At 42.0% G+C, this 26042-nt stretch overlaps 1 protein-coding gene across 1 annotated transcript in view; it reads right to left on the bottom strand.

The window, feature by feature from the left end:
- Positions 1–26042, bottom strand: part of LOC138756661 (protein shortage in chiasmata 1 ortholog) — a 241433-nt gene that overhangs the window by 21810 nt on the left and 193581 nt on the right. The window contains exons 26-28 of the mRNA XM_069923047.1: positions 16528–16659; positions 13317–13466; positions 4453–5656 (exon numbers count right to left, since the gene is read on the bottom strand). Of these exons, the coding sequence (XP_069779148.1) occupies positions 4453–5656; positions 13317–13466; positions 16528–16659 (1486 nt within the window). The remainder of the gene's footprint in view (positions 1–4452; positions 5657–13316; positions 13467–16527; positions 16660–26042) is intronic.

Raw genomic sequence — 26042 nt, forward strand, 5'->3', positions numbered from 1 at the left:
GTTAGAGCTGCTGTTGTCTGCAAGATAGCTTGCTGTTGTAAGAGGGTCATGTGGTTTTGCAAGCATAGAGAGTCAAACAGGCTTTCTCTAAGAGAGAGAGACACACACAGATCACTTCTACAGTGTTACAGCCAGCAGAAGTAGCTGGGACTGGAACAGGAGAAGCTGGGAATCCCGTTTGGAAGACAGCCTGGTCAAAGCCCTTTTGGTTTATACAAGAGGAGAGGACTGGCTGTCACTTGGAATAAGAGAAACAAAAAGTGGCCTGAAAGAAAGAGGTTATCATCTGGAGAATTGTCTGAAGGGGCAAGTTTTGCCAGCAAGACACTGAAGTGGCTGATTAAAAAGGAACAAAAAATCTCTCTCTGAAAACTGACAAGAACCTTCCTGAGCAGTAACCATTTACCTTTCGGGCACCAAAGCCTGATGAAATTCATAAATGTTAAATTCTGTGCACTGTATAAGAATTGCCTGTAACCAGTGAACCTGGAGGAATGAGAAGTGAGATTGGACTGTGAACTAAACAACTTTTCTGAACTTACACACACATTACATACACGTGTGCTTAGAATTAGATGAGTTAAAGTTTGATTCTTTTTTCATGTTTAAAGTTAACTAAAAACAACTTTTGTTTAAGTAACCATTTGTCTTGGTGAATATCTATTGCTGCTAGGTGTTGGGGTCCTCTGGGCTCGTAACAATACAAGCTTCCAAGTCTCTCTCTATCGTTATCCCTAGATATTTTATACTACCTGTCTGCCATTTAAATTGACTCCCTTGTTTATATTACCTATAATCCAAATTAGTTATGGGCATGATCTCACTCTTTCCCAATTTACTTTATATCCGGAGATTATACTGTAATCTTCTAGGGTGGCCTGTATGTTGCATACAACAGCACATTGTCTGCAAATAAGTTTATTTTGTGCTCGACTTGGTCCACCTTAAACTCCTTTATATTTGGGTCTTTTCTAATGTATTCTGCTAATGATTCAATAGTTAATACAAACAATCCTGGAGACAGCAGACAACCCTGTGTGCTAGACCTACTTTAGGGGAATGTTGAGGAGATTTGTTCATTTGTAATAATCCTTGCTTGTGGTTTATAATATAATGTTTTCACCCAATTGATTTATATTTGTCTCAGTCCAAATTTTTCCATTACTTTGAATAAGTATGGCCATTCTAGTCTATCAAAAGCCTTCTCTGCATCTAGAGATATTGCCACACTGGGATTCTTTCTGGACTGTACCTAATGTATTATATTCAGTTATCTTCCCAAGTTGTCAGTGCATTGTCTTTTCTTTATAAAACCTGTTTGGTCCAGAATTATTAATTTTGGTAAATATTGGCCCAATCTCTCAGCCAATGCCTTAGCTATTATCTTGGACACTTATGGTGCCATTCTTTGGAATGGTAAAGTCTCCAGGATCTCCATGGACAAATTGAGGTGGGATTATGAGATGGTCTATATGAAGGTTCTAATGGATCATTATTTTTCTTAGGTAACATCATGACTATCGCTGTTGAAAAGGTGTCTCCGCCACTTTGTTAATCACATCCATCATGAGTGGCATCAATAAATCTTTCATATTTTTAATAAAACTCTGGCACAAAACTGTCCTCTCCTGGACAACATAGAATTTAGGCACCACCTATACATCAATACCTGTTTTCCCGGCATCATTATTGTCAATACCAAAGGTGCATGATCTGATAGTAACCTAGCCAGAGATTCCAAATTGACCATTCTGCTTTCCAACTGTGCCGACATTAAGAAATTGAGTAAAAGGAGTTGTCTCTAGCTTCAGAATGCAACTAACCTCCAGGCATCTATTAGATTTAAACCTTTCATATATGCTAATGTAGTTTTCGATGCTTTAGTTTTTATCACTGTCTGTGTAGATTTATCTAATGTGGGGATCTTGACAAAAATTGAAGTCTCCTCCATTTAAACTAATTCATTGTTTGTATTTGGTGCATAAAGGTTCATCAGTGTCCAAGCCTCAGAATAAATCTGATAATCTATATCCAACAATATATATCATCCATTCTGATCCAACTCTACACCCTTCACCACCACTGGGATATTTTTATGTATTAAAATGGCTACCCTCCTCACCCTGGAGCTATACAAGAATGAAATTACTTGTCCCACTCAATCTCTCTTCAATTTGATATTTTCTTGTTTTGTGAGATGCGTTTCCTGCATAAATGCTATATCTGTCCGTAATTTCTTGAGGTGTACCAAGGCCCGTTTTCTTTTAACATGTCCATTCAATCTGCTTATATTAATACTAATGAACTTTAATGTCATATTCAATGATGTCTAAATTTGTGCTTATCTGTTTCTGGTAGCCCATATGTATTTTTCCACAGCAGTGTGCATGCTTTCTGTCAGTTCATTTTTTTCTTTCACATTGGTGGTTCCGCTGGAACAAAAACAGGAAAGAAAAAAAACAAAACAAATGCCCACTTTCTAAGTACAAAATTCCCTCCCTTTTATTTTGGCGCCAATGGCTAGCCCCTTGATGCTATTATTACCCTTCAAACCAGGTACACTTGCCACTCTCATTGAAGCTTTTAACAGTCCTCATTCAAACTCCTTATTATATATTGACATTATCTACATCATTATCCTGTTTTCATTAGCTACATCATTTAAATTTTATATCCTGTTCCATTTACTGCTCATTACATCGTACAAATACAAACAAGAAAAAGGATATCTTATGATTGTCCGTAACCATAATACCCTTTGTCCTTTAGTCTAATTTTCTTGCTCTTCCATCAACCTTTCGTGCCCTCCTTTTATTTTCTGCCCCAACTCCATCACCTCTCGAGGATCCTTTAAATATTTTCTTTCTCCCCCTGGCATCTCCACATAATATCCCCAGATATATCAATGCATATACAATTTATTTTGCACGTAAACTTTTTTTTTGTTGCATCAAATTCTTTTCTCTTCTGAACCAATGTCGCACTTAGGTCATGGAAAAAACTGATCCTGTCCCCTTTATCTCTCAATGGTCCATCGTGTTCCCTGACCACGTGTAACATCATTTCTCTGTCCCGATAGTTATGTAGTCTTATTAGGACTGGTCAGGGATTATAATGGGCTCATCTTTTAGCCCCAGGATCTTTGGGATCCACTTCCCAAAAAAAACCCACTGATTTTTGACCCTCTGCTCCTTTCCTTAACCCTATAAATCTTATGTTCTTTCATCTGTTATGATTTTATAGTGAGTCCAGCCTTTCCAAAAATTTCTCCCTTTCAACCTTCCAAGCATCCGTGGCATTCTTGATCCTTTCCAATCTATCTTCAGCGGCCTCAATTTTATCTTCGGCGGCTGCCATGAAGTTGGTCAGCATGGCAAGTGCAGTTTTTAGCTCACCCACTCTTTCCATAAATTTTCAGACCTTCTCATCTAGGGTCCTAATCCTAGTTGGCAGCATCTGAATGACACTCATTACATCGCCAATGGTCGGCATCGATCATTGCAGAGTGTGGGCCATCTGCCATCGTGTTGGACCCTTCCTCCATCTCATCGCTCCCATGTGCCGGGTTTAACGGCATTTGTGCTTGCCTATCACCCATTCCCAGGAGGCTTGCTTTGTTCTTCTTCCCCATAATGTTATATTTTGTAGCAGTTATTTTCCAGTTTGCAGGCTATTTTTTGCTGATTTTAAGGATTCTGTTGAGGAGCTATTGTGGGTCCGTCTGCTCAGCACCTCTGCATTACCTGACCCCCTCTCATTCTTCTCTGATTACAATCATGAAACAGTTTCAAGTTACTAAAGTAGAAATTCTGCCTGGCCTTCAGAAAAAGAATCTCATGGTTGTATGTACTCTAACAATAAATCTGAATTCTGAACTTCATTTTTAAAAGTTGCTTTGCTTAAGGCCAAAAGAGAACAAATCAGGGAAAATGCCTATTCTTTGATAGCATTGTAGTGTATCTACTGAGGGGAGGCTCTTTATTAAAGAGGGAAACAGAAATTTGAAAGATGAAGAATTGAAACATAAAGGTAATTTTAATATGATTTCTGACATTGGGAGGACCAGTTTCAACTCTGTTTGGTATAATTATAGAAAATATTTGCAAATAATGAATTCAGAGTCAAATAACTAATTCACACACATGGCCCCTCTGCTAACCCATCTTCACTGAATGTCCTGTTTAGAGGTAATGTTTTAGGAGAAATATTCTTAAAATACTCATACAGAGGTTATCCTGAATAGATTAATGAGAGTTACAGCTGCAAAATATATACTCTTTGAACTCTTTGATGCTTTCTTGTTTTGTTTAAAACTTTATAGAACTGGAAATTTCAATTAGTGATTTTTTAAAAAAGTAAACAGAATTAAAAGCAACTATTTGTATAAGATTTCCATATTTTGCTTTGAAGAGGACACCAATATTATTGTCTACTATAAAAGTAAATAGTTACCTGGTGAAGTTGTAGGCCACGTATAAAATGCTTCAATATCTGAAACAGATTCCTCCATGATATTTGAAGGAGACCTGGTCCACTCATTCATAATCATTGATGTGTACTGTCTTTTCTGTCCCTTTCTTCTAACAGGTTCTTGATTGAAGGGCTGCTCTTCTACAGTGTCACTGCAGAAGTCATTTGCTTTATGTTGAAAATAAACACTATTACAAATGTTAGGTTTATCAACAAGTGTACACTGTCTACCAGGTAACCCATAATCTGTAAATGTAGGTCTGACACATGTCGACTTTTCATTAGTCTCTTTAGCTTGATTCTTGTGACAGGAAGGTTCATTGAATGGGTAAAGTGAATCATCCAAATGTTTTCCAGATAAGAAAGGAAAATCTTGATAAGAGTTCATTGGATGATATGCCTCAATCAATTCCTTCTGTACTTTTACAAGGTTATTAGACTTGTCACTCAACATTTGGTGAAGAATACTCATGTCTTCCTGAGGAAATAATCCATACTGTGAATTATTGCTTGAATTAACACTTATCACATCTTTTGGTCTTTTCCCAAACTTGCTTGCCATCTGTGTGTGCCCATTCATGTAAAACTGACCCACGAGAGGCACTTCAGTCTTTTCAAAATAAATGTCATTATCCCTAAGATCTGAGCTATTCTTTGATACTAAATGATTCAGTGGTTCAAATAATTTGTTGTTCAGTGGACCTAACTGATGAGGACATGCATCTGGAAAAATGTTCCCAGAGCCTCTCTTGTCTGAATGTCCAACTTCATCGTTATGTCCCAAACTTTCAAAACAATGATGTAAACCTCCTTCTTTATCCATCAGGTTTTCTGCCAGTTCCCTCCTTTCTGATTGCTTGCAATTATTCAACCTGTAGCAAGGTGAAAGGACAGGTGTCCTGACTTTGAAAACTGGACTGATCTCCTGAAGTTGTCCTTCCATGGAAATGCTACATGATTCCCTCAGATCAATTGGTTCATATATATTAGCCATTTTCAGACTTTGTGATTCTTCAGGTTTATCTTTGGAAAAGTGAATGCTTTTCATCATTTCATTGTCTGGGTAGAGTTGATGTTCAAGTGTTTCAGACATGGAAGAGGTAAAGCACAACATATTTTCCTCTTGTGATTTTCTTGAGCCTTGGGAAGAGGTAAGCTGGTGCAATGCAGTAATCTCACTGAAAAGCTAGAACAACAATTGTCATTACAAATATATTTAACAATGAAGAAGTGACAAGGAGATTAAAAAATAAGCACAAACCATAGGTTTATCTACTGTATATTAATGATATTGATGTAATGTGGTAAATTGCATCATCAAATTTACAGATGACACTAAGATTAGGGTGTACTAGACAGCAAGGAAGGATTTCAAACCTTGCAGCTAGATCTGGACCAGTTGGAAAATTGCGTTGAAAAATGGCAGATGGAATTTAATGAGGACACGTGAGTTAGTGCATGGTTAGTGAATTTGCAGATGTCAGAGAAGAAGGATATCTGAGTTTAGGTCAGTTGGGAAAGTCGCCAAAAGGCAAGAAATGGAATTTAACTTACAAGTATGAGGTGTTGCACTCTGGTAAGTCAAACCAGGATAAGAATTGCTCAGTAAATGGCAGGGCCCTGGAGAGTGTTGTAGAACAGAAAAACCTAAGGGGATAGGTATTTAATTCCCTTGGTGGCATCTCAGGTGGACAGGATAATGAAGAAAGCATTTGTCACGCTTGCCTTTATTGGGTGGGGTATTGAGTACAAATGGGACCTCATGATTCGGCGATAGCAGGTACAGGTGAAATTAAACTTGGAGTACTGTGTGCAGTTCTGATTGCCCAACTGTATGAAGGGCATTAATAAGATAAAAGGAGTGCAAAGGGAATTCACCATGGGGTTGCTGGGACAAGTGCACTTGAGTTTTCTAAGGAGTAGTTAAAAAGGTTGGATTTTTATTCCCTCAAGCAGTGGAAGGCTAATATTCAGTAATAATGTGATCAATTCAATCAAATAATATTACACACTTGAGGGTTTATCAAACCATACCTAATCAAAAGATTGATTAAAAAGCTCCATATCCTTCATTGACAGGTTGTGTTAAAGACTCAGCTTCTTGATGTAGCTATGCATCCTCCATTCCCTCACTCTATTTCTACTCTCAAGTTTTCTCTATTTCCACTAACTCTAAATATGAATCAGTAAAAAATGTAGTAATTCCCAGAGGACCCATAAACCCAGCAGCAATAGATATTCACCAAGACAAATGATTACTTAAACAAAAGTTGCTTTTAATTATCTTTAAACATGAAAACAAAATCGCACTTTAACTTAATTAACCTAACTTAACCCCCTTCTAATTCTAAGGGCACATGTGTGTAAGTTCAGAAAAGTTCTCTGGTTCACAGTCCAATCTCACTACTCATTCCTCCAAGTTCACTGGTTGATCACAATTCTTATACTGTGCACAGAATTAACATTTATGAAGTTCATCAGGCTTTGGAGCTTGAAAGATAAATGGTTACCACTCAGGAAGGTTCTTGTCTGTTTTCAGAGAGAGACTTGTTGTTCCAGGACATCCACAACTGATGTACTTCCATCAGCCACTTCAGTGTCTTGCTGATGAAACTTGTCCCTTCAGGGTTTTCCAGATGATAACCTCTTTCAGGTCACCACAGAGTTCCTTTATGTTTCTATTATTCCAAGAGAAACATTAGACAGCTAGTTCTCTCCTCTTACATGAACCACAAGGACTTTGACCAGGCCATCTTCGAAATGGGGCTTTCCACAAGCTTGGCAGCTTGTTCTGTTCCAGTCCCAGCTGCCTCTGCTGGCTGTAACACTCTAGTATGATCTCCGTCTTTCTCTCTCTCTCTCTCAGTGAGAAAGCCTGTTTGACACTCTTTGCTTGCCAAAACCACATGACCCTCTTAGAACTCTAGACAGAAGGCGGCTCCGACAAGTTCTTTCATCTGTTGCCTTTTGTAAACAACAATCCATTAGTGAAGTCTCTTGGGCTCTTGCAAAAGCTGTGGAGCCAATATGTCTAGCATTAGCAGAGCTCCAGTATTTCAAATAAAATCTGTTTTAAAGTGCTTGTATGTAACCTACTCTAACAAACCTTTCCCAATTTATCTCCCCAAAACATATCTATATACTCTATCACATAATTACTAAGTATTTCCATTATATGCATGAATAGTTTGGTGGCTATTTATTGCTTCACCAATGATATGAAACAAGAATATTTCTGTTTCAGCAATGACTATAACTCAGCTCAGCTATTATGTGGGACATAATATGCAGCAAGGCATGATTTACTGCCACAGTTTGCAGGCAGCACAGTTGGTGTAGCGGTTAGCACACCGTTAAAGTGCCAGTGATCAGTCCCGGGGTTCAAATCCCATGCTGTTTATAAAGAGTTTTTACATTCTCCCCTCGTCTGCATGGATTTTCTCCGGTTTCATCCCACCGTTCAAAAACATACGGGGGTTTAGGTCAATTGAGTGTAATTGAGTGATACACGCTCATGGGCCAGAATGTCCTATTGCTAAATTTAAAAATAAACGATAAAGTTCAAGTTCAATGGAGTAATATTGTATTCAACCTGAGAGGTCAGTAAAATCTACATTGGATTTGATTTAATTGACATATTAGTCAAGTTGAAGAAGATGTTTGTTTAAATTTGGAGAGGTTTTAAGGTGTCTGCTGGCAGGTTTTCCAGTTGGGTGAAGACTATCACGTCAAAAGCTGATGGTATTTGAAAATGCACAAAAGCCGCATGGTATCTTACAATGTTTTTCTCATGTGTAATCTTACTGAATTTCAGAAATGTCAATGTCACTATCAGAGAGCACAATATTTCTGTGCAGTCACATCACTATTTAATTATCAAATTACCGTATGTTTCAGTGTAAAAGCTAAGATGTGAAACCCAAAAAAATGGGGGTCGACTTATACATCGGATATACTTTTGAAATCTTAAAATCAGCTCAAAATCCAATCCGCGCTGATCCAGCATAAAAGTCGACCCTTGAAAAACCAAAAGAAACCACGACTGCGAGAGATTTTCACTGAGATTTTTATTGAAAACAACATAATTAGAACCCTTCAAAATCGCTATCATTGTCTGAAAACAACAACATATTTAGAATCCTTCAAAATCACTCTCACTATAATTGTCTGAAGTAAAGATGGCAGCAAGCACATGCATACTCTTATTCTTTAAACAGTCATCATTTGGGTCCCAGTCTGTATCTGATGAGGCGGTTTCAGCTTCGTCATCAGTGTCCCACAATAAATCATCTTCCGTGCCATTAATTGTACAAGAGATACCACACTTTTAAAATGATTTTAACACAGTATCTACTTTAACTTTGTCCCATGCCTTGAGCATGAAATTATATCAAGTGATGCAGCATGCATTGCCTCGCCTTTTCTGCACTCGACATCCATATATTCCATTCCTCGCGCACCTGGTATTTGAATGGCTTGTCAAGCAGACATCGAGAGGTTGCAATAAAGATGTCAAACTATCCAGGATAATTGCCACTTAAGTGTAATGTTGTGCTAATCTACTTTTAGTGTTCTCAGTTAAGTGGCTATGAAACATATCCCAGACCAGCAAACTCCATTCTTTGCGTAAACATTGTCTATCCATAGTTTTACATCGTTTTCATCCATCCATCCTTTTTCATGAAAATGTACAAAAATACCTGTATGGAATTTCATTTTTGGTTTAATGTTGCATTTGAAGATTACCATGAGTCTTAACTTTGTCCCGTCTGCCATACATGATAACACATGGTAAACCTGATCCTTTCATGGCGTGTACTTCTGGTTTGCTTTGCACAGTTACATTCCACTGTTCTATTGCCTATCATGTCAAAATTCATGGGGGTTTCTTCCACATTTCCGATTTTTGCAAACTGGTGTTTCTGCTGGTTCCATATAATAAACTGGTAAAAACTTACAACTTTATGGTCAAGATTTTAGTTTCTGTGCAATTTTTATTTTCTGGCATATTACCAGATATTTCCTGTTCATTAAATGATTGCACCAGCCTATGGTAGCGTCAAGATCAACACTAAGGTCTAAGTGCGACTTGGTCTACTACAATGCAAATGTACTTATTTTATTTCAGGTGACTATGTAGCAATCTTGCCTCATTCATGTACACATTTTGTAATGTGATTTTCCAACCTTGCCAATGAGTGATTCCTTTTCTCAAAGAACATTGCCTTTTTGGTATTTTTCTTAAAATCTTTCTTTCTCCAATCTCTTACCAACTCCTCATGCTCATCAAATTGTCTTGCAGCAGTGCAGTTGTTGGTTTTTTTTGGCTATTTCTATTTCTTTCAACTTAAAGCTTGCTTCATATTTTTGTCGCATGCTGCATATGTGATAGCCAATGCCCAGCAGATCAATCCACGCGATCTATGGGGGGTCGATGTATATGCCAGTCATCGACCCATTGTGAGCTTTGGAAGTCAAATTGTATGCCAGATATACCATAAAATCATTAAAATGAGGCTGAAAAAGAGGGGTTGACTTATACAACGGTCGACTTATATGCCAAATATACGGTATTTATTTAACATCCATTTTTGGCATGTTTAACATGATTTCCTACACCTGGATAGTGATAATATCTGAGACTTCAATTTCAATCCCAAATACAAAATCCATACCCTTCCCGTAAATTCTAAGATGACCAGCCAAGTTGACCACACTCTTCACTTGGAGGGACAGGAGAGAGGAGGAAACTGAAAGGATTTTTTGCCCAACAATCTTCATTTCTCTTTTAAACACCAAACTGAGCTACTGATCTATCACAAAATTACTTATTACATTTCTGGAATATTATTAATTTATGTGTCTATCTCATCTTGCTACCTTTGTCACCCAAACCCCTTTTCACTTGACTGACTTTCCATCCTCACAAGCTGCCCAGCTGATCAACATTGGTCCTTGATCATCCAACATCAGATTTAAATCCATCAAACCTATCCTATCATATTCCCAAGGCTAAGTGAAAAGAGTGCTTATTTAAAACCATAGAATATTGCAACACAGAAGCATTTTTTTTGCCTGGTCCCACTGACCTGCACCCAGTCCATAGCCCTCCAAATTTTTCCAATCTATGTATCTGTCCAAATTCCTCTTAAATGCCAAAAGTGAGCCTGCATCCACCATCTCAGCTTGCAGCTCGTTCCATACTCCTACCACTCTCTGTGTGAAGAATTTCTCCCTCATGTCCCCCCTAAACTTTTCCCCTTTCATTCTAAACCCTTGACCTCTAGTTTGTATCTCACCTACCCTCAGTTGGAAAAGCCTACCTACATTGACTGTCTATACCCCTCATATTTTTAAATACCTCCATCAAATCTCCCCTCATTCTTCTATACTCCAGGGAATGAAGTCCTAACCTGTTTAACCTTCCTTTGCAACTCAGTTCCTGAAGTCCCAGCAACATCCAAGTAAATCTTCTCTGCCCTTGTTCAATCTTATTGATGTCTTTCCAGTAGTTAGGTGTCCAAAACTGTACACAATACTCCAATTTGGCCTCACCAATGTCTTATGCAACTTTACCATAACATTCCATCTCCTATACTCAAAACTTTGATTTATGAGGGCCAAATTGCCAAAAGATCACTTTACAACTCTATCCACCTGTTATGCCACTTTCAGGGAATTAGGTATCTGTATTCCCAGATCCCTCTATTATACTGCACTCCTCAGTGCCCATTTACCGTGTATATCCTTTCTTGGTTTGTCCTTCCAAAACGCACATCTCACACTTGTCTGAATTAAATTCCATCTGCCATTTTGCATCCCATTTTTCCAGCTGGTCCAGATCCCTCTGCAAGCTTTTAAAACTTTCTTAACTGTCCACATGTCTCCAATCTTAGTGTCATCTGCAAACTTGTTATTCCAGGCCTGCATTATCATCCAGATCATTGATTTGATAACAAACACCAATTGTCCCAGCACCAATCCCTGAGGCAAATCACGAGTCACAGGCCTCTAGTCTGAGAAGCAATCATCCACCACTACTCTCTGGCTTCTCCCATCCAGCTATTGTCAAATCCAGTCACTATTTCACCACGAATACCTAGCGTCTGAACCTTTTTGACTAACCTCTCATTTGGGACCTTGTCAAAGGCCTTACTAAAGTCCATTTAGACAACATCCAGAGCCTTTCCTTCATTAACTTTCCTCTTAACCTCCTTGAAAAACTCTGTAAGATTGGTTAAACACAGCCTACCATGCACAAAGCCAGATTGACTATCCCTAATTAGTTTCTGGCTATCTAAATAATTGTATATCTGACCTCTTAGATAACTTACAATAATTTACCTACTAAAGACATCAGACACACTGGCCTATAATATCCAGGTTAATTTTGGAGCCTTTTTAAAACAATGGAATAACGTGAGCAACCCTCCAATCCTATGGCATCAATCCCATGGCTACGGACATTTTAAATATTTATGCCAGAGCCCCTGCAATTTCTACACTAGCGTCCCTCAAGATCCGAGGGAATATCTCGTCAGGCCTTTGGGATTTTTCCACCTTTATTTGCTATAACTTCTATCTCTTTAATATTTATAGGTTCCATGATCTCACTGCTTGTTGTCCTTGCTTCCCATGACTCTGCCCATTTAATAAGTGAATACAGATAGGGGAGAAACATTTAAGATCTTCCCCATCTCTTTTGGCTCCATACAAAGCCAACCACTCTGATTTTCAAAGGTACAAATTTTGTCCCTTATTATCCTTTTGCTTTTAATATACCTGTAGAAACGTTTAGGATTTTCCTTTACATTATCTGCCAAAACAACTTCATGTCTCCTTTTAGCCTTCCAGATTTCTTTCTTGAGGGTTTTCTTGCATTTATTATGCATCTCAAATATGTCATTTGCTCCATGTTGCCTTATCTTGCTACATACTTCTCTCTTCTTCTGATCCAGATCCTCAATATCCCTCAAAAACCAAGGTTCCCTTTGCCTGCTAACTTTGCCTTTAATCCTGACAGGAACATACAAATTCAGAACTCTCAAAGTTGAAGGTTCTCCACTTACCTTGCATGTCCTTGCCCAAAAACAATGTACCTCAATTCACACATTCTAGATCCTTTCTAATTTCCTTACAATTGGCCTTTCTCCAGTTTAGAATCACAATCTGTGGCCCAGACCTATCCTTCTCCATAATTAACTTGAAACTAATTGCATTATAATCACTGGACCCTAAATTTTCCCCTACACATACTTCTGTCACCTGTCCTGAATCGTTCCCTATTAGGAGATCCAGTATTACACTCTCTCTAATTGGTTTCCTGAACATATTTGACAAACTCTAAGTCATCCAGCCCTTTTACAGTATGGGAGTCCCAGTCAATCTGTGGAAAATCAATATCTCCTACTATCGCACCCTTATGTTTCCTCAGCGTAAACAAGTTAACTTCTTTATTTTTAAAAAATATATTTTTTTCTTTTTTTAAAAAAAAGGAAGTAAATGAAACATTTTTGAAATGCAGGCTAAATTTAAAACAAGGAAATAAATTCTCTCTAATTTCTCTATTTTCTTTGGCCTCTTTCATCTCCTCCATCTCATAACTGGTAAGCCAAGAGCTTGGATTTTTTTTCCCAATTGTTAACGCAGGTGACATAGCTATTGAACATCACTTATTCAATGTGTTTAGTTACAAGATTAAATAATAAACACAATCACACACAATTACTCTCATATCATTCATGCCTGTGATTGTATAATGTGTTCCAACATATTTCACTGTATTTGTAACTTGCTTAGTAACCTTTAGCTTTAGTAACTTATTCAAAACTCAATAAATATCGGACCTTCAGAACTTTTCCTGGCACCTCAGGAAGGACTTTCTGCAATTCATTTAAAGATGCTGACAACAGCCACAACATTGATGGAGTTCTTCTCAACATTAATTGTGCCACAAAGGAATTTAAACTAGGAAAATTAAGTAGTTGTTTTTCATCCTATAATGAAAGAAATATATTGAGAACAAAGTTAACTAAAATGGTTCATACCAATAAAAAAATACAAAGTACCATTTATAGGAATAATCTAATAATTCATGAAGAAGGTCCATAATACATAGAATAAAATTAATTGATAAATCTCACAAAATAATTATTTTATTATACTCAATGATTAAGATGGAGGTTTCTCTATTATCATGCATTATAAAAGTTATTTCCCACATTTCCTTAATGGGAATATCATGGATGGATCATATTTTAAAAAAATTAACAGACAGATATTACTTGAAAAATTAATATTTAAGCTCCTTTTTTAGTTACTATTTAATAATACTCAACTACATTGGTGGGTCTCCAATTATGTCACTGGCTTACCAGATGAGAAAAATTTATTTTCATAAAGAGTGAACCAAATGGGCTTTTATAAGAATTCAGTTGTATTTGGATCATCATTACTGAAATTATGTGTGAATATAAAACACACACATGTATATAAATACACATAAAATATACATACATATATATATATATATATATAAATTCACACAATCACACATATATACATATAAACACACACACACACACACACACACACACACACACACATATATATATATATATAGTACATACACAGATTATACATGCACACACGCATACACATATACACATGCACACACACCCACACTTTTGTGGCTTCCGTTGGTCGTGGTTGACCATGGGTTGGTGAAGCTGGAAGGGCCTCTCCAGGGCACAAGCCAGGGCAGAGTTGACATGGAGATCTGTCTGTTGCTCATGCAATGGAATCCCCCACTCTCCATGCTAATGACAGGTCAAAAGGAACAATGAAAGTCGATACAGTTTGGTTCCAGCAGCATCGCAGGAGTTGCTGTGACAGTGCTGGGTACAGCAGTCAGCTGCCTTCAGGACTCCAACTCTGGATTTTTCCTTGGGGTTTACTCCCAAATCCTCTCCCGTGAGCAGGTATAGCCACAAGGCAATGCAGGTTTGAAATCGGAGTTTTCCTTGTCCTAGATGAGTTACCATTTGTGGTTAACAAGCTCCATCTGCCTAGAGCAACTGGTTACAAGGTACCAGTGGCTTGCCTTTGCCCTTTCTCCTGTCAGTAAGTACAGCTCTGGCAGGTATAAGAACTATGCCACAATAAAAGCCAGGAGTTGGACTTGTTTGTCAGAGGCTGTTCAAGATGCACACCATAAAGAGCATTTGCATAGCAGTGGGAGCTTGTCCCCACTACTGCCCTTCGGCTATGACAACCTTCAGAACCACACACACACACACACACACACACACATTTATTTATGCCTTCACACTTTGCTCTTGCCATCACTCTGAAACAGATCAGTCTTTGTCTCCTCTGTTCACAAGACCTTTTCCAGAATTCTGTAGGCTCTTTTAAATATTTCTTGGTGAACTGTAATCTGGCCATCCTGTTTCTGTAGCTAACTAGTGGTGTGCATCTTGCAGCATAGCCTCTGTTTTTCTGTTCATGAAGTCTTCTGCGGACAGTAGTCATTGACACATCCAAACCTGCCTCCTGAGAAATATTTCTGATCTGTCAGACAGGTGTTTGAGGATTTTTCTTCATTATGATGAGAACTCTTCTGTCATCAGCAGTGGAGTCTTCCTTGGCCACCAGTCCCTTTGTGATAACTGAGCTCACCAGTTTGCTCTTATGATGTTCCAAACAGTTGATTTAGGTCATCCTAAGGTTTGGGCAATCTCACTGTCATATTCTTGTTTTTCAGCCTAAAATTGTTTTTATTTACATTCATTGGGACAACTCTGGTCCTCATATTGATCAAAAGTGGCCTCAGAGGAGGTCAGGGTTGTAAAGAGAGCTTTTGACATAATGGCCTTCATAAATCAAAGTTTTTGAGAATAGGAGTTGGGATATTTTGTAAAGTTGTATAAGACATTTGGGACATTGGGAAGATATCAAAAAGATCGAAAGAGTACAGAGAAGATTTACTAGGATGATGTCTGGACTTCAGGAACTGAGTTATAGGGAAAGGTTCAACAGGTCTACAAGATTATGAGAGGCATAGATAGGGTGAACAGTCAACACCTATTTCCTAGGGCAGGATCCTAGGGCAACAAACACTAGAGGACATATGTAAAAAGTTAAGGGAGGGAGGTTTAGAAGAGACATCAGGGGTAAGTTTGGATGAAAGAGAGGGTTATGGGGTAGGGAGGGTTTAGTACTTTTTTAAGGAAGGGATATATGGGTCGGCTCAAAATTGAGGGCCGAAGGGCCTTTACTATGCTTTGTTCTAGGATAGGACTTTTTTCCCTGGAGCAAGAAGAATGAGGGGAGATTTGATTGAGGTATTTAAAATTATGATGGGGATAGACGGAGTAAATCTAGATAGGCTTTTTCCACTGAAGGTAGGTGAGATATAAACTAGAGGAGATGGGTTAAGATGAAAGGGGAAAGGTTTAGGGGGAATATGAGAGAGAACCTCTTCACACAGAGAATGGAGGGAGTGTGGAATGAGCTGCCAGCTGAATTGATGAATGCAGGTTCAATTTTAACATTCAAGAAGATTTGGAGGGCAATGGACTGGGTGCAGGTCAGTGGGAATAGGCAAAAAAAAAGTTCAGCACTGACAAGAAGGGCCAAAGGGGCCTGTTTCTGTGCTTTAATGTTCTATGGTTCTAAAAGCTTAGAAGCAGGCCTAGCTCTCTTATACCTGCACCAATGAAGCAATTAAACATACCTGAGTATTCACAAACACCGTGAACCCAAATGTCCCAAACATTACAGTACCCTGAAACAGGGGAATTATGTATAAAAAGTGCTGTAATTTCTACATGATCAAACCAAAATGTATACAAATAACTTTGATTAAAATCTGGAATGTGCACTTTAATCATGTGAATTGATTGATAACAAATTTAAAATTGTGGAGCACAGGGCAAATAAAGAAAAACAACAATCTTTGTGCCAAACTTTACTAAGGGCACTGTAAATCTGGAATGGATCAATTTTGACTTAGACAGCTAGGTATACACATCAATTGTAACATAAAGGACAGACCTCAGATGGAACAGTGGAAAGCCAAGATCTGTCAAGCCACATGAATGGATCCTGGTTGCTTGAAATCAATGTGAAGTCTGCTATTTGACGAATCACCTTGGTTGTTTCTTTAATTCCTGGTGCAATTACAACCTAAAATGGTAAAAAAAATTTCTAAAATTATAACTAAGTCAGTAAACCGTACATCATTCTTCATCAGCAAAAGTGCTCTTTGGCATAACCATTAATCAAACTGGTTAAGTTCTGAAGTTCACAGTTGTGTGAGTAAATACATTGGGAAATCCTCACCTTTACCTATTGTAGATACATCTGTCAATCATAAAATTGATAGAAGTGACCACCATATAGTCTTATAGATGTAAAGTCCCATTATTGTATAAAGGATACCTTCCATTGCTTTACCTGACTCTTCCTTCAGGGTTAATGGGATGCATTCAGCATAGAAATAGCATACAAGACATAGACATCCATGAGCTGCAGTTGAGGCATCAGAATGGTAACCTGTAACCTCATAGCCAGGCATCATTCTTGATCATAATCAACCCAAGAAACCAACCACTATTGGAGCACAAAGGTAGAAGAGCATTGCTCGAACTGCAAGTCTAAGTTCAAGCTCATTTATCATCCGAATCCACAAGTACAACCGATGAAATACTCTTCTCTGGTTTTTGGTGCAAAGCACTGATACACGCAACCAGACATAACACACAAAAATACAAGGCATATACATGCAGAACAAATATACATATTGTATACAAAAATAAATAAATATTGTTTAATAAATAGTAGAGTCTTGGAGGGATAATGTAAGCTGTTCATTTAGCCATTCAGTAGTCTCACTGCCTGTGGGAAGAAACTGTTTCTCAGACTGGTGTTAGTGGCCCTGATACACCTGTGAAACTTTGCCAATGGGAGCAGCTGAAAGTTGCTGTGTGTGGGGGTGGGGGACGTGCTGAAATCCTTATCGATTTTACACACCCTTGTCAGACAACAATCCTGATAGATCACATTGATGGGGGGTGAGGTGGGGAGGGAGACCCCAGTGATCCTCTATGTTGTTCTATGGTCCTGTGAATTGGCCTCCAATCCAATACTCTATAGCAACTGTACCACACTGTGATGCAGCCAGGCAAGACCCTCTTGATAGAGCTCCTATAGAAAGTTGAGATGATGGTGGCCAGTCACCTTTCCTGCTTCAGTCTTTTCAGTAAGTGCAGACAAGTGAGGAGATGTTATGTCAGATAGGTCAGAGGAATTTGGTGCTCTCATACTCTCCCCACTACCAAGTTATTAATGTGAAGTGGAGGGTGATCATTCTTGGTCCTCCTGAAATCTACAATCATCTCCTCCATCTTGTCCGTGTTCAAGTTTATTGTCATCTGATTGTATAAGTACAACCAACGAAACTGCATTCTCTGGGTCCTTGGTGCAAAAAAAGACATACACACACAAGGCACAATACACATATAGACAAGCAATACTAAGCAGAATAAGTATTTCATCTATACAAATGAATAAATAAATAGATAAATAAATAATGTTTTGTACATATGAGAGTCTCAGATGGTTAGTGTGCGCAGTTTCTTCGTCATTCAGCATTCCCACTGCCCATGTCGAGACTAAGGTTGACATCCTCGCACCATATCACGATTTTACACTTCTCCATGGTGTTGCTGATAAGGCCAACTACTGTGTCATCTGTAAAACTGATGACTTTAGGACCTGGATCTGGCATTGCAGTTGTGTGTCACTAGTATGAAAAGGAGCAAGCTGACCTCACAGCCCTGAGGTGCTCAATGTTCTGCTACCACTCTGGGCAGTCTGGTCTTTCTGTTAGTAAGTCTAGAATCCAGTTACAGAGAACAGTGTTGAGTCCTAGGAGGAGAGCTTCTCCACCTGCCTCTGGGGGATGATGGTATTAAACTTTGAGCTGAGGTTGATGAACAGCACTCTGGTGTATGTGATGCATTGTTTTCCAGATACGTCAGAATGGAATGGAGGGACATGACTATAGCACAACAGTGGAATGGTTTCATCTTTAGGCGAATTGAAATGGGTCCATTATCTCTGGGAGGTGTGTTTTGATATGTTCCATCATTTCATAATGGTGGAGGTCAGTGCCATGGGGCAGTAGTCATTGAGGCATGTTATTGTCTCCCTCTTTCATACTGGGATGATGGTGGTTGTCTTGAAACCTGTGGGCACAATGGACTGCTGCAGTGATGTGTTAAAGATCTCCACAAGGATCTCCGTCAGTTGGTCTGCACAGACCTTCAGTTCCCTACCAGGTTTGTTGTCCGATCCCACTGCCTTATGTGAGTTCACCTTGGATAGGCATCTTTGAATCTTGGCCACAGCTATGCAGGGGGCCTGTTCATCAGCGGGACAGCCTGTTCTTCTCATCGAACCATGCATAGAAGATGTTCAGTCTGTCTGTAAGAGAGAGGTCATTGCCTTTAACTTACAAAGTTGTCTTATGACCTGTAATGGTCTTGATCCCATGCCACATGCACCTCATGTCACACAGCAGTCTGTGGATCTTTTGTGCATACCCATGCTGTGTGGTGGTACACCATTGGCCTACTGCAGGGGGCAACACCTGTACCTGCAGGAGTGTAAGGGAACAGGACAACACCTGGCTGGCTGTCAATCAGTCGGCCTGAAGAGACCAAGCCCCACCCGGTTGGGTGTCAATCACCCTCTGGGATATAAGCCTGTGCCGGCCTCCCGAAGCTCACTCAGAGTTACAGCAGCTACAGCCAGCCCGGCTCTGTGGAAGACTTTGTGCATTAAAGCCTGTTGTACAGTCTTTACCTTGTGTGTGTCTGATTCTGGCTAACAGTGCACCACAATTTAATCCACAAAATTTTCTGATGGCTGCCATGGAAAAACTCCTGAGCGCAGGGAACCTTGAAGTCGACCCACAACACCTGGAAGCCCAGACACGCTTCGAGATCTGGCAGCACACGGTCGAAGTAATCATCGAGCCACATGAAGGCAGCATCCTGGACTGAGCTTGGAAGAGGTTAGTCCTACTCCGGTCAAAGGTGGGTCCCCACCCCTTCCAGGCAACCAAAGGCTGCTCCACATACAAGAGCGCAATGGACACTCTTGAGAACTTGTACAAGCCCCCCATGAATGCAGTCTGTGCAAGGTACCTCCTCAACACCCGAGCCCAGCAATGCGGGGAGATGGCCGAGTCTTACCCGGGACACCTGCAAGAGTTGGCCTGACTGTGTCTGGCTGAACCCAGGATAAGTGCAGAGGAGGTCAAGAGGCTGATCCAGGATGCCTTCATCCGAGGGCTATGCTTGAGGGCCATCTGGCAGAAGCTGCTGGAAGACAATATCTACGCCCTAACCAAGACAGTGGAATTGGTCCAAATCCTGGAAGCGGCAGCCCTCCACATTGAAGCCTTCAGTTCCAGGTTCCCCCAGGCTCCCTCATGGCCCTCTCACACTGCAGCTACAGCCCCAGACAGAGTTGGGGAGGAAAACATCGCTGCGGCAGGCACCCGGTGCCCCTTTAAGTACTGTGGGTCCTGGTGTGGGTCAGACCAATGATCGCACCAAAACTGTCCGGCTAGGAACCAGTATTATTCCCGATGCGGCAAGAAAGGCCACTTCGCTAAAGTGCCTCTCCCCTCAAAACCAGCTGGCAGCTCAGTGGCCCTCTATGACCTCCCCACCTCCCCCGCGGACCCCTCCAAGTGTGCGTGCCGGGCGGCACCATTGTCCCTGCTACAACTTCCACCTTCCCTGACCTTGACGGTGCAACATCTGGCTCCGCCAGCGACTATCACAGCGTGTGCCCCGAGCATCTGGACCAGCCCCACCCTCGTCAGCGCCGCTCGCCGAGAACTACAGCGACGTCACTTCCAGCTCACAGCGTGACATCACTTCCCCGGCACCACGAACACGGCTGGGGAAGGAGGCCAGCCACACTGCCGCCATCTTGGGCCAGGCAGCAGCCGACATGGAGGGCCCCCAACGATGTTGAGAATGACATGGTCAACATGGGCGGTGACCAGGCCACCCTACCGACACTCCCCACACCTCTGGGTGCCAATGGTTGCTGCACGCCGCACCCCATGACCTATGTCGAATTGGTCAACACGGGCGATGACCAGGCTGCCCTACCGACGCTCCCCACGCTTTCAGATGCCATAAATTGCTGCGCACAACCAGAGAGCGACGACTCCGACTCTGAAATGGTCCTGGCTGCCACCATGCTGACCAGGGACATCCCACACAACCTCAGGCACTCTATGATGGACATGCAAGTCAACAGGCAGGTAAAAAAATGCCTGTTCGACAGTGGCAGCACCGAGAGCTTCATTCACCCGAGTGTGGCCCACTCCCTGAGATTAAAAGTCCACCCCACCACCTGCTCGATCACCCTCACTGCCAAGGATGACTGTTGGTACCCTTGGGCGCTGCTCAGCTGATATAACTGTGGGAGGGGAGACTTACCCAGGGTTCAGGCTCCTGGTCATGCCCAACTCTGCACCCCAGTCCTTCTGGCCTAGATTTCCAGTGCCACCTGCAGTGTCACCCTTGCCTTCAGGGGGCCCCAACCTCTACTCACGTTACACAGCACACCAACCTACCAGCCCCAGCTAACCTGCAGCCTCTCCACACTGCGCATAATCCCACTGGCGCTCTTCCCACATCTTGTGCTAGGCTGCAAGCCGATCACCGCTAGAAGTAGGCACTATTGCACCGCAGACAGAGACTTCATCAAGACAGAGGTGCAGCGACTCCTGGCGGAAGGTGTAATAGAGCCCAGTAATAGCCCTTGGAGAGCCCAAGTCCTGGTGATCAAAGGGAGAAGTAAGCTGAGGATGGTTGTGGATTACAGGCAGACCATTAACCGGTACACCCAGCTGGATGCTTACTCCCTGCCGAGGATCGCCAACATGGTCAACGAGATAGCCCACTACCGGGTTTTCTCCACGATTGACCTGAAGTCAGTGTATCACCAAATCCCCATCCACCTGAAGGACAAGCCCTACACCGCCTTTGAGGTGGTTGGGTGCCTGTACTAGTTCCACCAAGTTCCCTTTGGGGTCACGAACGGGGTCTCTGTTTTCCAGCGGGAGATGGATCGCATGGTAGACCGGCACAAGCCGAAGGCAATGTTCCCGTATCTGGATAACGTTACTATCTGCAGCTGTGACCAGCAGGACCACGATGCTAACCTGAAGAATTTCCTCCAAACGGCCGGGGAGCTGAACCTTATTTACAACGAGGAGAAGTGTGTGCTTAGCACCACCCACCTCGTCATCCTCGGCCCACCCCTCCCCGCCATGCTAAGGGCCCTCTGCAGGTCCCTTGGCCTTTTCTCTTATTACTCGCAGTGGGTCCCTCACTTCTCGGACAAGGTTCGCCCTCTGGCCCAAGCTAAAACTTTTCCCCTCCCACCCGAGATGCAGGTAGCCTTCATTTGCATCAGGCAACACATCGCGGATGCCATGATGCAGGGTGTGGATGAGGACTCCCCCTTCCAGGTGGAGAGCGATGTCTCCGAGGTAGCCCTTGCCGCTACCCTCAACCAAGAGGGGCTCCCTGTCGCTTTCTTCTCCAGGACCCTCGACGGCTCTGAGCTAGGGCATTCCGCCATTGAAAAGGAGGCCCAGGCGATTGTGGAAGCGGTCTGCCACTGGCGCCACTTCATGCCCAGCAGGAGATTCACCCTCCTTATGGACCAGTGGGCCATGGCGTTCATGTTTAACACTACCCACAAGAGCAAGATCAAGAATGACAAGATCCTGCGCTGGAGAGTCAAGCTGGCAACCTACAGCTACGACATTGTAGAGCGCGACGAAAGAACCAAAGATTTGTTGATCCAATCCAAGGCTTTTATTAACTAAAAGAATGGAGCATATCACAGGTAGGTTGACCAGTCCAGAATGACCTGGTCTGGCTAGGAGCAATCCTTTAAGACCTGACGGTAGGTGTGGCTACACTCTCAGCCAATCATAGTAATCCTACACAATCTGTACATATACACATTGGTGATAGTACAGATTCTATCACAGACAACCAGTACCACCCCGGGAAGTTTAACCAGGCCCGGTGCTAGGAATTTCGGGGCCCAATTAGAAAATTGATAGCGGGGCATCTACTCTACAAAAGTCGAAATTGATGTTTTATATTTCGTGTAGTATGCCAGTCTTAGCCAAAAAGCATTAAATGCCTGATATACTAAATATTGAAAGACAATATGAAAGTTTTAATTTTTTAATACAAGTTAAGCCAATTACAGATATAGTTTATGTACAGGCCTTTTAGAAACGGACTTTTCTGGCTTTTGTATTTGCAAACTCTTTCAAAATAATTTCAAAGTCAATGGTTTTAGTAATGTAATTTTCTATAGATAGCATCGCCAAATTGTTTAGTCTCTCTTGTGAAATTGTTGACCGTAAGTATGTTTTAATTTTGAAAAACTTCTTTCACCCGATGCGACTGTTACGAGCATTGTTAAGTAAATCCTCAAAGAAATAAAAACGTTAGGAAATGCTGTGAATCGATTGTTTACTACCAGGTATTCAAACAAGAGCTTGAGCCTTAACAACACTGAAGGGAAGAAAAGTTTTCAGAACCATCCACATCTTTAGTTGTTTCAGTAACTACCCCCTCCATCAGTGCTCTGTTTTAGTATGGTGTCAGTTAAAGCTGCTTCAAGGTCTGCTATGTGTTTCCTTATTTTCACCTTTTGTGAGCTCTGAAAGTTATTTAAAAATCCAAATAATTTTACATGGCTTTTAAGATGTTTAAATCTAGACTCTAAAGATTGAATAGCTTTGTCTAGCACTAAGCTGAAGCACTGAACTCTGTAAGCTTCTTTTCGATCATCTAGATCAGGGGTGTCAAACTCAAATTCACAGAGGGCCAAAATTAAAAACTTGGACTAAGTCGAGGGCCGAACTAAATACTTATTGAAAATTTTCAACAACATCTGCATGTTTTCTCTTCTTTCAACATATGTAATGTTAAACTTTAGGATACAACTTTAGGAGGATAATGTTACAGGTCAGGAGTAGGTAGCTCAAGTTCACCCTTTGCTTGACCTGAGGGAAACCTATTTGGTCCCTGTGGAGATGTAGTCAGCATTCACAGGCTGTGTCCATTTTGGCCTGCATCAGGACTCAGCATTTCCTGCTCACTCCTCAGGCTCTAGGCCTCTATTCACCCTCAACCCACCATCCCTCTACCTGACCAGTCCTTCACCCAACCTCTACTCACCCTCACTCCACTCGCTCTGCCTCTACCCACCCCATCCTATCTTTCTTCTTCTTCTTCTTTGGCTTGGCTTCGCGGACGAAGATTTATGGAGGGGGTAAAAAAGTCCACGTCAGCTGCAGGCTCGTTTGTGGCTGACCAGTCCGATGCGGGACAGGCAGACACGATTGCAGCGGTTGCAAGGGAAAATTGGTTGGTTGGGGTTGGGTGTTGGGTTTTTCCTCCTTTGCCTTTTGTCAGTGAGGTGGGCTCTGCGGTCTTCTTCAAAGGAGGCTGCTGCCCGCCAAACTGTGAGGCGCCAAGATGCACGGTTTGAGGCGTTATCAGCCCACTGGCGGTGGTCAATGTGGCAGGCACCAAGAGATTTCTTTAGGCAGTCCTTGTACCTTTTCTTTGGTGCACCTCTGTCACGGTGGCCAGTGGAGAGCTCGCCATATAATACGATCTTGGGAAGGCGATGGTCCTCCATTCTGGAGACGTGACCCATCCTATACACACCCCTCTACTGCCTCTCCCCTCAACCTGTTCCTCCCTCTACCCGTCTCTCACCCTCTAATAACCCCTCCCCTACTTGCCCTGCCCCTCCCCTTATACCTCTTCCCTATCCACCCCTCCTTCTACTCATCCCTCCCTCTAACTGCCCCTCGCACCACCATAACTTCCCCTGCCCATTACTCCTCACCTACACCCTCTGCCCACCCCTGCTTACCCACCCATTCAGGCCCAGCGTGCTGCCGATCAGCCTTTGCGGACAGCCACCATCTCTCTTTTCACGTGCAGGGCCGAACCAGCCGTCCCTGGAGTCCACGCGGGTGCAAACGCTGAAGGCCGTGGCGACCGGAAGAAGTGCGCTCGCGCTGTGGAATGGCCGTCCGGTGCCAGTCGTGCGGGGCTCGCGTTGCCCGGGGGCCGTGCGCAGCCTGCCATGCCCGTCGCGCCGACAGGAAATCACAGGCGCTCGCCCATCCGCCGGACCGCTCGACAGGTGGGAGAAGTGACTGGTTGTGCGGGGAGTCTTCCAACTGGCTTGCCGGCTGATGACATCGACAGACTTCTCGTGTTACAATTTCTCGTGTTACAATGGGGAAGAATGTGCAATGAAGGGGGAGGATGGTGGGGGTGACATTACCAAAAAACAGCATCGGCTCTCGCTGCAGGGCGGGCCACCTCTAATACATTTTTGAAATGATCTTGTGGGCCAAATATAATTATATCGCGGGCCAAATTTGGCCCATGGGCCAGAGTTTGACATGTGTGATCCAAAGCTTGATCTTTTGCCTCATATGAAAACATTCTCTTCCTTCTACGTAGTTTTTTTTCTTGAAATTGTCTAAACTCCAATGGTAATTCAACAGCTTCAGCCAATTTATTTGCGCCTATTAGGACATCATTAAAACTGCCCCCTATAAATTCTATAAGTACTTCATGGCAAAATATCAAAGAAACTAAAAATTTGTAGTCTTTTATCTGGTTTGCTAAAGATTCAGCTTCTGCTTTTACCTTGGGTTCATGTTATCTTTGATATTTCCACAAATGCATCATATTCTTCTCCAACCTAATAATGAATAGCTTTAACACTATCAATCCGACACTCCCAACTTGTGTTGCTCAAGGGTTTCACTGATAACCTGGTTCTTCTCTTTGGCTTGGCTTCGCGGACGAAGATTTATGGAGGGGTAATGTCCACGTCTGCTGCAGGCTCGTTGATGAATGACAAGTCCGATGCGGGATAGCCAGGCACGGTTGCAGCGGTTGCAAAGGAAAATTGGTTGGTTAGGGTTGGGTGTTGGGTTTTTCCTCCTTTGTCTTTTGTCAGTGAGGTGAGCTCTGTGGTCTTCTTCAAAGGAGGTTGCTGCCCGCCGAACTGTGAGGCGCCAAGATGCACGGTTGGAGGCGATATCAGCCCACTGGCAGTGGTCAATGTGGCAGGCACCAAGAGATTTCTTTAAGCAGTCCTGGTACCTCTTTTTTGGTGCACCTCTGTCTCGGTAGCAAGTGGAGAGCTCGCCATATAACACGATCTTGGGAAGGCAATGGTCCTCCATTCTGGAGACGTGACCCGGGTACACGTTTGTTAAAAACTGCCCACCTCTTAGTTGATGCTGAGAACAATATATAGATCCTTTGCAAGATCCCAAGAAAATGTTATAGCATCTGGACAACACTTGGCTACATCTCCGAGTAAAAGGTTATAATTGTGACATGCACAGTGTACAAAGAAAGCTCTTGAATGATCCTTCAACAGTCGTGCTTGTACTTCAGATGTGTGAC

The sequence above is a fragment of the Narcine bancroftii genome, chromosome 1 (genome assembly GCF_036971445.1).
Source record: "Narcine bancroftii isolate sNarBan1 chromosome 1, sNarBan1.hap1, whole genome shotgun sequence".
In the NCBI taxonomy this organism is placed as follows: Eukaryota; Metazoa; Chordata; class Chondrichthyes; order Torpediniformes; family Narcinidae; genus Narcine; species Narcine bancroftii.